General features: G+C 42.4%; 1 protein-coding gene across 1 annotated transcript; it reads right to left on the reverse strand.

Annotated features, from left to right (window-relative positions):
• Positions 1-119: 119 nt before the first annotated feature.
• Positions 120-17152, reverse strand: LOC311118188 (broad substrate specificity ATP-binding cassette transporter ABCG2-like; the record flags this gene model as incomplete). The annotated part of the gene is made up of 4 exons (XM_084193041.1): positions 16846-17152; positions 15451-15697; positions 1153-1212; positions 120-234 (listed from the first exon to the last, which is right to left on the reverse strand). Coding segments are annotated over exons 2-4 (381 nt in total), but the record flags the coding sequence as incomplete, so codon positions are not given.
• Positions 17153-17500: the final 348 nt, after the last annotated feature.

The raw sequence follows: 17500 nt of genomic DNA on the forward strand, positions 1-17500 counted from the left end.
TAACTATGGTCTGGTCACTGGTGTGTGTGCGTCTGTGTGCGTCTCTGTGTGTGAATGTGTGTAAGTGTGTGTGTGTGCTTGTATGTGTGTGTGTCTCTGTGTGTGTGTGTAGTCCATACCTGGACCACATATCCTGAGAGACATTTGAAGTTGGGAGGTTGAGGAGCTCCGTCTATCAACACCTCTCCTGTCAGACCTGCTGGGTCCTTCCTGGCTGCCAGCACATCCAGAAACCTACACACAACACAACCACAACCTTTACACAACTATAATACAACACAACCACAACCTTTACACAACTATAATACAACACAACCACAACCTTTACACAACTATAATACAACACAACCTTTACACAACTATAATACAACACAACCGCAACCTTTACACAACTATAATACAACACAACCACAACCTTTACACAACTATAATACAACACAACCACAACCTTTACACAACTATAATACAACACAACCTTTACACAACTATAATACAACACAACCTTTACACAACTATAATACAACACAACCGCAACCTTTACACAACTATAATACAACACAACCTTTACACAACTATAATACAACACAACCTTTACACAACTATAATACAACACAACCACAACCTTTACACAACTATAATACAACACAACCTTTACACAACTATAATACAACACAACCACAACCTTTACACAACTATAATACAACACAACCTTTACACAACTATAATACAACACAACCTTTACACAACTATAATACAACACAACCTTTACACAACTATAATACAACACAACCACAACCTTTACACAACTATAATACAACACAACCTTTACACAACTATAATACAACACAACCTTTACACAACTATAATACAACACAACCTTTACACAACTATAATACAACACAACCTTTACACAACTATAATACAACACAACCTTTACACAACTATAATACAACACAACCGCAACCTTTACACAACTATAATACAACACAACCTTTACACAACTATAATACAACACAACCACAACCTTTACACAACTATAATACAACACAAACTTTTTTAAACAACCACAACACAACCATTAGAACATAATGTTAGTTCACAAAGTTCAATGAGAGTCACAGGTTTGTCTGAGTCAGTTGAAATGTCACTTACGATGACTTTCCGCTTCCTGTGGCCCCCATGATAGCGTTCAGCCCTGGTTTCATCAGACCGCTGTAGAGACAGGAAATAAACATCTGTTAGTGCTGGGCTGGAGAACAGATCTGATGCCCCAGCAGATGCTCTCCAGGAGTAGGGTTGGCAGTTGGTAAAAAAAAAAAAAAAGTTGTTATTTTTCAAACCTCTATATGCTAATAATTCTAATATAATAATAAGAATATAATGTTGTTTAGCTGACGCTCATATCCAAAGCGACTTACAGTCATGTGTGCATACATTTAATGTATGGGTGGTCCCGGGAATCAAACCCACTATCCTGGCATTGCAAGCACCATGCATTAAAACGCTCAAAATCATTCTAAAGTCATCATTTCATAATGCATTTCATTTCATGTTGAAAAAAATTATCGAAACCGAAATCGAAAACTAGGATTATTTTTTAATAATCGAACCGAAACCGAACCGACCTCAAAAAGTACTAATTGCTCAGCACTATTAGTCAGGGTTGCATTCATAAGGCATCTATGATAATAGTAATATGCCATTTAGCAGACGCTTTTATCCAAAGCGACTTACAGTCATGCGTGTATACATTTCTTTTGTGTATGGGTGGTCCCGGGGATCGAACCCACTACCTTGGCGTTACAAGCGCCGTGCTCTACCAGCTGAGCTACAGAGGACCACAGGTAGACTTAAAGCACTATTAGTCAGGGTTGCATTCATAAGGCATCTATAATACACATATAACAGCTAAGCATGAATGGGCTTCAGGTCCGGCGTTATGGGCGGGCCTCAGGGGGCCTGGCCCGCCCTACCGTACCTCCTTGCCAATCCAAATAAAACATTGAAATATTGATCATTTATTTGACCGAGACGCGCACGGACAGAAAGACGCGTCAATCTCAGTTAAAGCATCCGAGTGAAACAGCGCCCCTCTGTCTGAGCATGTTTAGACAATGTATCTGATGCTGTCTGGACCAAAAGAGTATTGCATGTTATACTATTTCTGGCCAGACGGCATCAGATACATGGGCTACGTATAGAGGGGCGCTGTTTCGTTCGCTCGGATGCGTTCTCCGATGAGATAGTTTCAGCAGAGAGGAAGAAGCAAAGCGAGAGGGCTCACTCTCGCAGAAATCTGTCTAGAATGAGACAATGTTTTTATGGGCATAATATGCAGACCTAAACATGTCGCCTGCCTTCCCGCCTTTTGGGACAAAGACTCCCATTGTTAGAGTGGAGGCATCTCGTCATTATATACAGACCTCTGGTTTCAGCCTCTTGCGAGTTGGAAAGGAAAGTTAGCGGGTGTGCACTGTTCGGATGCTGGCTTCCCCTAAAGCAAAATAGATGTTTTGGCAAAATTATATAATTACTCCTGTCTAAATAAAATCATTCAAAATACTTCACCAGGGAGGATGACTTAGCCACAGAGGATCTTTTTTTTAATTTATTTTTTATAGCTGTGCAGGCCTATGCCTATTTGAGAAGGCTGCAATTTAGGTAGTGCTCGTGGCAATAGGTCTAGCTGATCGAGTTGAGGCTGTCAGGTGAAAGGCGTCTAAAATATGTGTGAAGATAATGTGTCTTGAGTAAAGTCTAAAATGTTGCAACAAGAAGAAGGGGAGGGGTGTATTTTTCACACTGTGCCAGTATGAAAAATAAATAAAAATAAAAATGTCTGCACTCAATAATAATGTAAGTCGCTCTGGATAAGAGCGCATCTGCTAAATGACTCAAATGTAAATGTAAATGTGTATGGCGACGATGTGGAACATCTCTTTCCAGAATGCATGCACTCAGCTCTCCAAAATGCGCTCAGCTGTCTCCCACTAATTCTTGCGCATTCATTGTTTCATTGTGTGCTCTTCGATTGCTTATTTTTCTATCAAGTCCCCATTACATACGTCACCAGTAGGCCTAGTAAATGTACCGTTAATCCCCCGTCATTTACATTCATTTCTGTTAATGCATGTATTAATTACAGTCATTTACCGTTCTTATTCTCGGACTGGCAACGTTGTTTGCGGTGTTCACAACCTGCCACACTTGTGAGAAACAAGTTTTTGTTTATTTCACAACCATTACGAGTTGTGTAAAAAAAAAATTGCATTGTCTTTTGTTTGGATTGCTCCATGTGAGCGGTGAGCATGTGTCTGGTTTCTCTGTCCTGATGACGTTGAGGGAGCCCGTGTGCCTGACCACGTACAGAAGCAGCCCTACCTAACTTCAAGCGGGCGGAGCACTTCCCGAATCTGGCAGAATCATATTAGTCTTGGCTCCAGCTAATGGTACTCGGGCCACTTCAGATTACCATTCCAGATACATTTTTTTTTTTCAGGAGTAGGGCCATTTGAGGTGATGAAATAAAAAAATATTTAAACAATGGAATGTGATGTATTTCACCTTCAAGTCATCGAATTTGCTAGGTCATTAAACGTTCAAATGTGTGACCATCTCTGCGATCCTATAGCCATCAGAGACGGTCCCTTAATTTAGAAAATCTCCGATGCTATACATGCTTTTACTACAGGCAATGGCAGTGTTTTTTCTCGTTGCAGTCCACCCCAATTGAAAAGCGCACATTCACTTCCGTAACATTTGATATAGGCTACCAGCATGTAAGATAAACATGCAAAAATAATACAGGATACCCTTACAAAATGTCACTGCTGTTAAAATGCAGTACAATGAAATAATGGTTGTTTAATGAATGATATCTGGTCGCTTGCTGTGTGTGTGTTGTCTTCTAATGGTAGTCTTTTGTCTGTGATGGCTAACTGAACTATTGTGCTGCACCTTCCACTGAATGCTGTTTTGATTATGACTACATTGTTTTCAGAATTTAACAAATAACAAGTATGCCTGTGTCTTTTATTTCAATAACTTACTACAACCCACCAGAAAAAAGAAAAAAAAAAAAACTATTTTTATGGCATTTTTCTCCCCATCAATAATTAGTCCAAAATTATTGCACCTGAATTTGACCCTGGAAATATGACTATTATATTTTTCCTTAAAGCTTTTAAGCAATTAACATAATGCGTTGCAGTAATTGTATTTTAAATTCAGTAGCTAAATAAAGAGCTAGTCGTTTCAGTTCCAGCTAAAGCGATGGAATATTTTGTGCTTCACTTCCCCGTACAGTAGGTGGCGGCAGTACATCAATAGGTGTAGTGCCATAAAACCTTGAAGAAGAAGAAGACGAAGAAGAAGAAGAAGAAGAAGATGTTCCAGTTAAACTTGAATTGGAATCTGTACTACACGCGCAGCAATAGATCTCTGGAATCTGTGCTACACGCGCAGCAATAGATCTCTGGAATCTGTACTACACGCGCAGCAATAGATCTCTGGAATCTGTGCTACACGCGCAGCAATAGATCTCTGGAATCTGTGCTACACGCGCAGCAGATCTCTGGAATCTGAGCTACACGCGCAGCAGATCTCTGGAATCTGAGCTACACGCGCAGCAATAGATCTCTGGAATCTGTGCTACACGCGCAGCAGATCTCTGGAATCTGAGCTACACGCGCAGCAATAGATCTCTGGAATCTGTGCTACATGCGCAGCAGATCTCTGGAATCTGGCAAAAATAGTCAATGTACTTGCTAGGCTAAGTCTAACTTAGTGAAGACCTTAGGTAATGGTTAATCATGAGTCTTCTCTGTCTTTACATTTCCTGAAACATGTCAATGACCTGATGCATGGCCTCTACAGCGGTGCTTGTCCACCCACTCTGTTACCAGTGACTTATTCTGCCACATTAAATCCATACTCACTGACAGTCAGTTGTGTGCAAAATGTTGATATTTGATTCTCTGCTCTTCAATGTGTATTGATTCCTACTAACCAGCTGGGTAAGAGCTAGGTTTGTAGTAGCTATGCTGATGATCGTTAAACGTTTTTTTTTCTTCTCTGCATCGGGTCTCACTGAGACTGGATTCCCCAGGAGACATGCTATTCAGCTGCCCATGACTGATCTGATCTTACACTCTTAGAAGAAAAGGACACTCCTGAGTGGCCCAGTGGTCTAAGGCACTGCATTGCAGTGCTAACTGTGCCACTAGAGATCCTGGTTCGAATCCAGGCTCTGTCGCAGCCGGCCGCGACCGGGAGACTCATGGGCGGCGCACAATTGGCCCAGCGTCGTCCAGGGTAGGGGAGGGAATGGCCGGCAGGGATGTAGCTCAGTTGATAGAGCATGGCATTTGCAACGCCAGGGTTGTGGGTTCGATTCCCATGGGGGGCCAGTATAAAAAAAATAAAAAATAATTCACTAACTGTAAGTCGCTCTGGATAAGAGCGTCTGCTAAATGACTAAAATGTAATGTAAAATGTGGTGTCTAGAACCTAAAAGGGTTCATCGGCTGTCCCCATAGGAGAACCCTTTGAAGAACCTTGAATACTTATTTCCCTCATAAAAAATGCAAATCAACTTATAACATTTTTGACATGCGTTGTTATGGATTTTTTTGTTGTTATTCTGTCTCTCACTGTTCAAAGAAACCTACCATTAAAATGATAGACTGAACATTTCTTAGTCAGTTGGGCAAACGTACAAAATCAGCAGGGGATCAAATACTATTTTCCCTCACTGTAAGTAGGGAGTGTATAATGGGGTATATCAGGTGATGTTGTTGTAGGTAGGAAGTGTATAATGGGGTATATCAGGTGATGTTGTAGGTAGGGAGTGTATAATGGGGTATATCTGGTGTTGTTGTAGGTAGGGAGTGTATAATGGGGTATATCAGGTGATGTTGTAGGTAGGGAGTGTATAATGGGGTATATCTGGTGATCAGGTGATGTTGTAGGTAGGGAGTGTATAATGGGGTATATCTGGTGTTGTTGTAGGTAGGGAGTGTATAATGGGGTATATCAGGTGATGTTGTAGGTAGGGAGTGTATAATGGGGTATATCAGGTGATGTTGCTGTAGGTAGGGAGTGTATAATGGGGTATATCAGGTGATGTTGTAGGTAGGGAGTGTATAATGGGGTATATCAGGTGATGTTGCTGTAGGTAGGGAGTGTATAATGGGGTATATCAGGTGATGTTGCTGTAGGTAGGGAGTGTATAATGGGGTATATCAGGTGATGTTGTAGGTAGGGAGTGTATAATGGGGTATATCAGGTGATGTTGCTGTAGGTAGGAAGTGTATAATGGAGTATATCAGGTGATGTTGTAGGTAGGGAGTGTATAATGGGGTATATCAGGTGATGTTGCTGTAGGTAGGGAGTGTATAATGGGGTATATCAGGTGATGTTGTAGGTAGGGAGTGTATAATGGGGTATATCAGGTGATGTTGCTGTAGGTAGGAAGTGTATAATGGAGTATATCAGGTGATGTTGTAGGTAGGGAGTGTATAATGGGGTATATCAGGTGATCAGGTGATGTTGTAGGTAGGGAGTGTATAATGGGGTATATCAGGTGATGTTGTAGGTAGGGAGTGTTTAATGGAGTATATCAGGTGATGTTGGTAGGGAGTGTATAATGGGGTATATCAGGTGATGTTGCTGTAGGTAGGAAGTGTATAATGGAGTATATCAGGTGATGTTGTAGGTAGGGAGTGTATAATGGGGTATATCAGGTGATGTTGTAGGTAGGGAGTGTATAATGGGGTATATCTGGTGTTGTTGTAGGTAGGGAGTGTATAATGGGGTATATCAGGTGATGTTGTAGGTAGGGAGTGTATAATGGGGTATATCAGGTGATGTTGCTGTAGGTAGGGAGTGTATAATGGGGTATATCAGGTGATGTTGTAGGTAGGGAGTGTATAATGGGGTATATCAGGTGATGTTGCTGTAGGTAGGGAGTGTATAATGGGGTATATCAGGTGATGTTGCTGTAGGTAGGGAGTGTATAATGGGGTATATCAGGTGATGTTGTAGGTAGGGAGTGTATAATGGGGTATATCAGGTGATGTTGCTGTAGGTAGGAAGTGTATAATGGAGTATATCAGGTGATGTTGTAGGTAGGGAGTGTATAATGGGGTATATCAGGTGATGTTGCTGTAGGTAGGGAGTGTATAATGGGGTATATCAGGTGATGTTGTAGGTAGGGAGTGTATAATGGGGTATATCAGGTGATGTTGCTGTAGGTAGGAAGTGTATAATGGAGTATATCAGGTGATGTTGTAGGTAGGGAGTGTATAATGGGGTATATCAGGTGATGTTGTAGGTAGGGAGTGTATAATGGGGTATATCAGGTGATGTTGTAGGTAGGGAGTGTATAATGGGGTATATCAGGTGATGTTGTAGGTAGGGAGTGTTTAATGGGGTATATCAGGTGATGTTGTAGGTAGGGAGTGTATAATGGGGTATATCAGGTGATGTTGCTGTAGGTAGGGAGTGTATAATGGAGTATATCAGGTGATGTTGGTAGGGAGTGTATAATGGGGTATATCAGGTGATGTTGTAGGTAGGGAGTGTATAATGGGGTATATCAGGTGATGTTGCTGTAGGTAGGGAGTGTATAATGGAGTATATCAGGTGATGTTGCTGTAGGTAGGGAGTGTATAATGGGGTATATCTGGTGATGTTGCTGTAGGTAGGGAGTGTTTAATGGGGTATATCAGGTGATGTTGCTGTAGGTAGGGAGTGTATAATGGGGTATATCAGGTGATGTTGTAGGTAGGGAGTGTATAATGGGGTATATCAGGTGATGTTGTAGGTAGGGAGTGTTTAATGGAGTATATCAGGTGATGTTGCTGTAGGTAGGGAGTGTATAATGGGGTATATCAGGTGATGTTGCTGTAGGTAGGGAGTGTATAATGGGGTATATCAGGTGATGTTGTAGGTAGGGAGTGTATAATGGGGTATATCAGGTGATGTTGTAGGTAGGGAGTGTATAATGGGGTATATCAGGTGATGTTGCTGTAGGTAGGGAGTGTATAATGGGGTATATCAGGTGATGTTGTATGTAGGGAGTGTATAATGGGGTATATCAGGTGATGTTGTAGGTAGGGAGTGTATAATGGGGTATATCAGGTGATGTTGCTGTAGGTAGGGAGTGTATAATGGGGTATATCAGGTGATGTTGTAGGTAGGGAGTGTATAATGGGGTATATCAGGTGATGTTGCTGTAGGTAGGGAGTGTATAATGGGGTATATCAGGTGATGTTGTAGGTAGGGAGTGTATAATGGGGTATATCAGGTGATGTTGTAGGTAGGGAGTGTATAATGGGGTATATCAGGTGATGTTGTAGGTAGGGAGTGTATAATGGGGTATATCAGGTGATGTTGTAGGTAGGGAGTGTATAATGGGGTATATCAGGTGATGTTGTAGGTAGGGAGTGTATAATGGGGTATATCAGGTGATGTTGTAGGTAGGGAGTGTATAATGGGGTATATCAGGTGATGTTGTAGGTAGGGAGTGTATAATGGGGTATATCAGGTGATGTTGTAGGTAGGGAGTGTATAATGGAGTATATCAGGTGATGTTGCTGTAGGTAGGGAGTGTTTAATGGGGTATATCAGGTGATGTTGTAGGTAGGGAGTGTATAATGGGGTATATCAGGTGATGTTGGTAGGGAGTGTATAAGGATGTTCACCTCTCACACACACGTAAGTTAATCATTACACACAGCAGCTCAAAACAGGGCTGGGAATATGACTATAAACGGTCTACTGTAAACACACAGACTTATTGCTCTCTCTCTTCTCTTACGTAACACACACAGGATGAGAGTGTTATCTAATCACTCAGGTGAGGGGTCAATATCTACAGTATAATACATTTACATTATGTGTCCAGAGCGACTTACAGTTAGTGAGTGCATACATTATTTATTTATTTTTCATACTGGCCCTCCGTGGGAATCACACCCACAACGCCATGCTCTACCAACTGAGCTACATCCCTGCCGGCCATTCCCTCCCTTACCCTGGACGACGCTGGGCCAATTGTGCGCCGCCCCATGGGTCTCCCGGCCGCGGCCGGCTACGACAGAGCCTGGATTCGAACCAGGATCTCTAGTGGCACAGCTAGCACTGCGATGCAGTGCCTTAGACCACTGCGCCACTCGGAAGGCCTCTGTACAACACCTACAACACCTTTTTCAACAATACACCCCTGATCACACGCAAACACAGTTCATTTTCATACCAGACACATAAAAACAGTGACTCCGGAAAGTATTCAAACACCTTGACCTTTTCCACATTTTGTTACATTACAGCCTTATTTTAAAATGGATTAAATAAATAAAAATCATCAGCAATCTTCACACAATACCCCATAATGACAATGTGAAAACAGGTTTTTTGAACTGTTTGCTAAATATTGAAAATTAAAAACAGAAATAACTTATTTACATAAGTATTCAGACCTTTTGCTATGAGATTCGAAATTGAGCTCAGGTTCATCCTGTTGCGATTGATCATCCTTGAGATGTTTCTACAACTTGATTGGTCCACCTGTGGTAAATTCAATTGATTGGACATGATTTGGTCCCCAGTTGACAGTGCATGTCAGAGCAAAAACCAAGCCATGAGGTTGAAGGAGTTGTCCGTAGAGCTCCGAGACAGGATTGTGTCGAGGCACAGATCTGGGGAAGGGTACCAAAAAATCTCTGCAGCATTGAAGGTCCCAAAGAACACAGTGGCCTCCATCATTCTTAAATGGAAGAAGTTTGGAACCACCAAGCTGAGCAGTCGGGGGAGAAGAGAATTGGTCACTCTGACAGAGCTCTAGAGTTCCTCTGTGGAGATGGGAGAACATTCCAGAAGGACAACCATCTCTGCAGCTCTCCACCAATCAGGCCTTTATGGTAGAGTGACCAGACGGAAGCCACTCCTCAGTAAAAGGCACATGACAGCCCGCTTGGAGTTTGCCAAAAGGCACCTAAGGACTCTCAGACCATGAGAAACAAGATTCTCTGGTCTGATGAAACCAAGACTGAACTCTTCGGCCAAAATGCCAAGAATCACGTCTGGAGGAAACCTGGCACCATCCCTACGGTGAAGCATGGTGGTGGCAGCATCATGCTGTTGGGATGTTTTTCAGCAGCAGGGACTGGGAGACTAGTCAGGATCGAGGCAAAGATAGTAATATAATATGCCATTTAGCAGACGCTTTTATCCAAAGCGACTTACAGTCATGCGTGCATACATTTTTACGTATGGGTGGTCCCGTGGATCGAACCCACTACCCTGGCGTTACAAGCGCCATTGAGCTACAGAGGACCACAGAGCAAAGTAAAGAGATCCTTGATGAAAACCTGCTCCAGAGCGCTCAGGACCTCAGACTGGTGCGAAGGTTAACCTTCCAACAGGACAACGACCCTAAGCACACAGCCAAGACAATGCATGAGTGGCTTCTGGACAAGTCTCTGAATGTCCTTGAGTGGCCCAGCCAGAGCCCGCACATGAACCCGATCGAACATCTCTAGACCTGAAAATAGCTGTGCAGCGACGCTCCCCATCCAACCTGACAGAGCTTGAGAGGATCTGCAGAGAAGAATGGAAGAAACTCCCCAAATACAGGTGTGCCAAGCTTGTATTGTCATACCCAAGAAGACTCGAGGCTGTAATCGCTGCCAAAGGTGCTTCAACAAAGTACTGATTTAACAGTCTGAATCCTTATCTAAATGTGATTTTTCAGTTTTTTAGCAAATATTTCTCAAAACCTGTTTTTGCTTTTTCATTATGGGGTATTGTGTGTAGATTGATGAATAAGGCTGTAACCTAACAAAAATGTGGAAAAAGTCAAGGGGTCTGAATACTTTCCGAAGGCAGTATATAATTCCTTCTCGCATCTGTCTACGTGCTCTCCTCCCCTCCCCTTTTCCCTTCCCTTGTGGACTTCATAACACATCAACTCTCTGTGACCAGGCTAAAAAACCCATCCAAGCCAAACCTTCATATCATAACCGCTAAACACTACACACAGCCTACATCATTGTCACGTCATAGTTAACATAGCTACTAGATCTAACGCATTAGTAAACCAGCTACAATCATGCAGTACAGTGTACAGTCAGCAAGCAATTTATCAGTTACACCAGCGTGCCCTGGTGGCAATAAATTTATAAAACCAAAAGCTGACCTTGACTTGGAAGAGTTCCAGTGTTGGATAGCCATAGCCAGCTAGCTAACATAGCATCCCTCTCTGTTTGAGCCGGGTGTTTGAGTAGGCTAAACTAGCTAGCTGCATTTGACACTAGCTAAGTAAGTGAAGGTGGAAAAAATATGTATTACGAAATATAGCTCTACCCCTTCTGTCTTGCTCTTTCTCTCTCTTGCTTCTCCTTAATTTTGGAAAAAAATTAATGTATTCAAAACTGTTCAACTATTGTCTTTCTCTCTATTTGAGTCAACTACTCACCACATTTTATGCACTGCAGTGCTAGCTAGCTGTAGCTTATGCTTTCAGTACTAGATTCACTCTCTGATCCTTTGATTGGGTGGACAACATGTCAGTTCATGCTGCAAGAGCTCTGATAGGTTGGAGGACGTCCTCCGGAAGTTGTCATAATTACTGTGTAAGTCTATGGAAGGGGGTGAGAACCAAGAACCTCCTAGGTTTTGTATTGAAGTCAATGTACCAAGAGGAGGACGGAAGTTAGCTGTCCTCCGGCTACACCATGGTGCTACCCTACAGAGTGCTGTTGAGGCTACTGTAGACCTTTGCAAAACAGTGTGTTTTAATCAATTATTTGGTGACGTGAATATATTTAATATAGTTTTATCTAAAAAGGATAACTTTTTTAATGTTTCACTATTTGTATTTGTATGAAATTCAGTGAGGAGGAGGCTCCTCCCCTTCCTCCACTGGTGTACATAGTGTCAAAACATCCTAGGTGAGCCTACTCCCTCTCTCCCACTCCAATGGATGAACATGGGAGATTGTTTGTTGTTACATGTTGAGAGTCATTTCCCTATGTAAGATAATGGACTTATGAAAGCAGGGGTTTTCAGGATGGTACCGGCCCATGACCCATGACCCCAGAATGTGTGTATGTGTATGTCCTCCTGCTGAGCCTCTGAACCAGTCCCTTTCCTTCCTCTGATACAATGGGTATTATTTAGGAAATGTCTGGCTTTGATATTATTTAGGGTAGCGTGTGTGTGTGTACACTCCTGCTGGTCCCCTGAATCTGCGTCCTTCCTCTGATTCAGAAGGTATTATTTAGAGTCGTGTTTGATCTGAGTCCTATAGGAGATTGATATTGTTCCTCTGTAAAGGCTACAGCCAATAGAAGACTGATATGGTTCCTCTGTAAAGGCTACAGCCAATAGAAGACTGATATGGTTCCTCTGTAAAGGCTACAGCCAATAGAAGACTGATATGGTTCCTCTGTAAAGGCTACAGCCAATAGAATATTGATATGGTTCCTCTGTAAAGGCTACAGCCAATAGAAGATTGATATGGTTCCTCTGTAAAGGCTACAGCCTATAGTAGACTGATATGGTTCCTCTGTAAAGGCTACAGCCTATAGTGGATTGATATGGTACCTCTGTGAAGGCTACAGCATATAGTAGACTGATATGGTTCCTCTGTAAAGGCTACAGCCAATAGAAGACTGATATGGTTCCTCTGTAAAGGCTACAGCCAATAGAAGATTGATATGGTTCCTCTGTAAAGGCTACAGCCAATAGAAGATTGATATGGTTCCTCTGTAAAGGCTACAGCCTATAGTAGACTGATATGGTTCCTCTGTAAAGGCTACAGCCTATAGTGGATTGATATGGTTCCTCTGTGAAGGCTACAGCCTATAGCAGACTGATATGGTTCCTCTGTAAAGGCTACAGCCAATAGAAGACTGATATGGTTCCTCTGTAAAGGCTACAGCCAATAGAAGATTGATATGGTTCCTCTGTAAAGGCTACAGCCAATAGAAGATTGATATGGTTCCTCTGTAAAGGCTACAGCATATAGTAGACTGATATGGTTCCTCTGTAAAGGCTACAGCCTATAGCAGACTGATATGGTTCCTCTATAAAGGCTACAGCCTATAGTAGACTGATATGGTTCCTCTGTAAAGGCTACAGCCTATAGTGGATTGATATGGTTCCTCTGTGAAGGCTACAGCATATAGTAGACTGATATGGTTCCTCTGTAAAGGCTACAGCCTATAGTAGACTGATATGGTTCCTCTGTAAAGGATACAGCCTATAGCAGACTGATATGGTTCCTCTGTAAAGGCTACAGCCTATAGTAGACTGATATGGTTCCTCTGTAAAGGCTACAGCCTATAGTAGACTGATATGGTTCCTCTGTAAAGGCTACAGCCTATAGTAGATTGATATGGTTCCTCTGTAAAGGCTACAGCCTATAGTAGATTGATATGGTTCCTCTGTAAAGGCTACAGCCTATAGAAGATTGATATGGTTCCTCTGTAAAGGCTACAGCCTATAGAAGATTGATATGGTTCCTCTGTAAAGATTGATATGGTTCCTCTGTAAAGGCTACAGCCTATAGAATATTGATATGGTTCCTCTGTGAAGGCTACAGCATATAGTAGACTGATATGGTTCCTCTGTAAAGGCTACAGCCTATAGTAGACTGATATGGTCCCTCTGTCTATCTCACCACCAGAGAAAGAGAGAGGGTGCTATCTATCTACAGTGCCTTTGGAAAGTATTCAGAGCCCTTGAATTTTCCCACATTTTGTTACATTACAGCCTTATTCTAAAATTGATTATTTTATTTTTCATCCTCAGCAATCTACACACAATACCCCATAATGACAAAGCAAAAACAGTTTTTTAGAAATGTTTGCTCAAAAACAAAAACAGAAAAACCTTATTTAAATAAGTATTCAGACCCTTTGCTATGAGACTCGAATTTGAGCTCAGGTGCACCCTGTTTCCATTGATCATCCTTGAGATGTTTCTACAACTTGATTGGAGTCCACCTGTAGTAAATTCAATTGATTGGACATGATTTGGAAAGGCACACACCTGTCTATATAATGTCCCACAGTTGACAGTGCATGTCAGAGCAAAAACCAAGCCATGAGGTCGAAGGAATTGTCCATAGAGCTCCGAGACAGGATTGTGTCAAAGCACAGATCTGGGGAAGGGTACCAAAACATTTCTGCAGCATTGAAGGTCCCCAAGAACACAGTGGCCTCCATCATTCTTAAGTGGAAGAAGTTTGGAACCACCAAGACTCTTCCTAGAGCTGGCCGCCCGGACAAACTGAGCAATCGGGGGAGAAGGGCCTTGGTCAGGGAGGTGACCAAGAACCCGATGGTCTCTCTGAAAGACCTCCAGAGTTCCTCTGTGGAGATGGGAGAAACTTCCAGAAGGATAACCATCTCTGCAGCACTCCACCAATCAGGACTTTATGGTAGAGTGGCCAGACAGAAGCCACTCCTCAGTAAAAGGCACATGACAGCCCGCTTGGAGTTTGCCAAAAGGCACCTAAAGATTCTCAGACCATGAGAAACAAGATTATCTGGTCTGATGAAACCAAGATTGAACTCTTTGGCCTGAATGCCAAGCGTCACGTCTGGGGAAACCTGGCACCATCCCTACGGTGAAGCATGGTGGTGGCAGCATCATACTGTGGGGATGTTTTTCAGCGGCAGGGACTGGGAGACTAGTCAGGATCGAGGCAAAGATGAACAGAGCAAAGTACAGAGAGATCCTTGATGAAAACCTGCTCCAGGGTGCTCAGGACCTCAGACTGGGGCGAAGGTTCACCTTCCAACAGGACAACGACCCTAAGCACACAGCCAAGACAACACAGGACTGGCTTCGGGACAAGTCTCTGAATGTCCTTGAGGGGCCCAGCCAGAGCCCGGACTTAAACCCGATCGAACATCTCTGGAGAGACCTGAAAATAGCTGTGCAGTAACGCTCCCCATCCAACCTGACAGAGCTTGAGAGGATCTGCAGAGAAGAATGGGAGAAACTCCCCAAATACAGGTGTGCCAAGCGTCATACGCAAGAAGACTTAAGGCTGTAATCGCTGCCAAAGGTGTTTCAACAAAGTACTGAGTAAAGGGTCTGAATACGTATGTAAATGTAATATTTCAGTTGTTTATTTTTAATACATTTGCAAAAATTTCTAAAAACGTGTTTTTGCTTTGTCATTATGGGGTATTGTGTGTAGTTTGCTGAGGGGGAGAAAACAATTTAATCAATTTTAGAATAAGGCTGTAACCTAACAAAATGTGGAAAAAGTAAAGGGGTCTGAATACTTTCCGAATGCACTGTATGGCATTTCTTCACATAACAGAGTCCAGGCACAGTCTACTCACTTTAGATCTATATGAACTGAGGACAACAAAGCCCTCTATGTAGTAGAATTCCCTGGACCATAGAAATTGCGTCGAGTCGACTTACTTTAGATCCGTGAGAATGTCTTTGGTGGTGGTCTTCCTCTTGAAACATAGACAGCCGCTCCTCTGCATCACCTTATAGTGGATGTTATGGAAACTAACGGTGGAACCGTGAGGGGACTTGGCGGTACCGGTAGACTCATATTTAGGAGTCCTGTTCGTCCCGGTGTCCTCCATTATTGGGATGTGGTTATTGTATGGTTCCGACATTCTGATGGTGCCCTCCTATTAGGGAAGTTATAGGCATATGTCTGTCAGAAATGAGACAGAGAGGTATCCTGTGAGAATAATTAAAGGGATATGTCTGTCAGAAATGAGACAGAGAGGTATCCTGTGAGAATAATTAAAGGGATATGTCTGTCAGAAATGAGACAGAGAGGTATCCTGTGAGAATAATTAAAGGGATATGTATGTCAGAATTGAGACAGAGAGGTAGCCTGTGAGAATAATTAAAGGGATATGTATGTCAGAATTGAGACAGAGAGGTAGCCTGTGAGAATCATTAAAGGGATATGTATGTCAGAATTGAGACAGAGAGGTAGCCTGTGAGAATAATTAAAGGGATATGTATGTCAGAATTGAGACAGAGAGGTATCCTGTGAGAATAATTAAAGGGATATGTCTGTCAGAAATGAGACAGAGAGGTATCCTGTGAGAATAATTAAAGGGATATGTATGTCAGAATTGAGACAGAGAGGTAGCCTGTGAGAATAATTAAAGGGATATGTATGTCAGAATTGAGACAGAGAGGTAGCCTGTGAGAATAATTAAAGGGATATGTATGTCAGAATTGAGACAGAGAGGTATCCTGTGAGAATAATTAAAGGGATATGTATGTCAGAATTGAGACAGAGAGGTAGCCTGTGAGAATAATTAAAGGGATATGTATGTCAGAATTGAGACAGAGAGGTAGCCTGTGAGAATAATTAAAGGGATATGTATGTCAGAATTGAGACAGAGAGGTATCCTGTGAGAATAATTATAGGGATATGTCTGTCAGAATTGAGACAGAGAGGTAGCCTGTGAGAATAATTAAAGGGATATGTCTGTCAGAAATGAGACAGAGAGGTAGCCTGTGAGAATAATTATAGGGATATGTCTGTCAGAAATTAGACAGAGAGGTATCCTGTGAGAATAATTATAGGGATATGTCTGTCAGAAATGAGACAGAGAGGTAGCCTGTGGAAATAATTATGACAGGTGCATTTGGCTGGTTTCTTTCCGTTACAGCAAAGTGACATCATGTAAACGTAGCCTATTGCGCTCTCCAATTCCAATCTGAAAGTTAAATGACTGTCGAAACTAATTCACATTCATTCATTATCGTTAAAAACGAAACAACATTTCAGTCGCCAATAATTGTTCAATCAAAAATCGGCTACATACTCGTGTCACTTACCCTGCACCTGGAACGGCAAGTTAACGCTAAACCACGACTCTCGGTCCACGAATGTAATCCTCCTTGCGGTGAACTGTGTACTGTGCGTGTCGTCTAACCTAGTTGGAGAGCTATTGACCTGTTGGTGTGTCTTCAGCACGTTTATAGTTTTACAGCCCTGTGCTGCGCTGAGAGTTTGATAAGAGGAAACCGCTACATAACAGGAGGGCAGCGGCTTGATCAGCGGCAGGATATTCTACCTCCTATTCCCTACACGCTGTTAACCCCTGTGTGCCGTCATTGCGCAACAATTTTGAGGAAACCCGATGCACTTTAATATGAGTACAGTTACTAAAAGTGATTTTGTAGTCATTACTCAAACCGATAGCCACTGTGACCCTGAATGGGAGGGGGCGGGGGGGGGGGGTCCAGAGTTTGTATCAGCGTGAACATTTTGAGTAACGCCCCGCACTAAGCCACGTCTCTAATATCATTTCCCAGTGAGCCTCTTAGAGTGAAGTGTAGAGTTACCGCCCATGACAGTAATCGTTAGTGACAGAAGCTAGGTTTCCATGCGAATATTCTACAGTCCGCATAAAGAGAAGTGGCATTTTCCCCACCAGTGGTGCATTTCCACCAAATGGATTTGCTGCTGATGAAAAATAAGTGTGTGATA

This window comes from Coregonus lavaretus, assembly GCF_964263955.1.
Source record: "Coregonus lavaretus genome assembly, contig: HAP1_SCAFFOLD_7734, whole genome shotgun sequence".
Lineage (NCBI taxonomy): Eukaryota > Metazoa > Chordata > Actinopteri > Salmoniformes > Salmonidae > Coregonus > Coregonus lavaretus.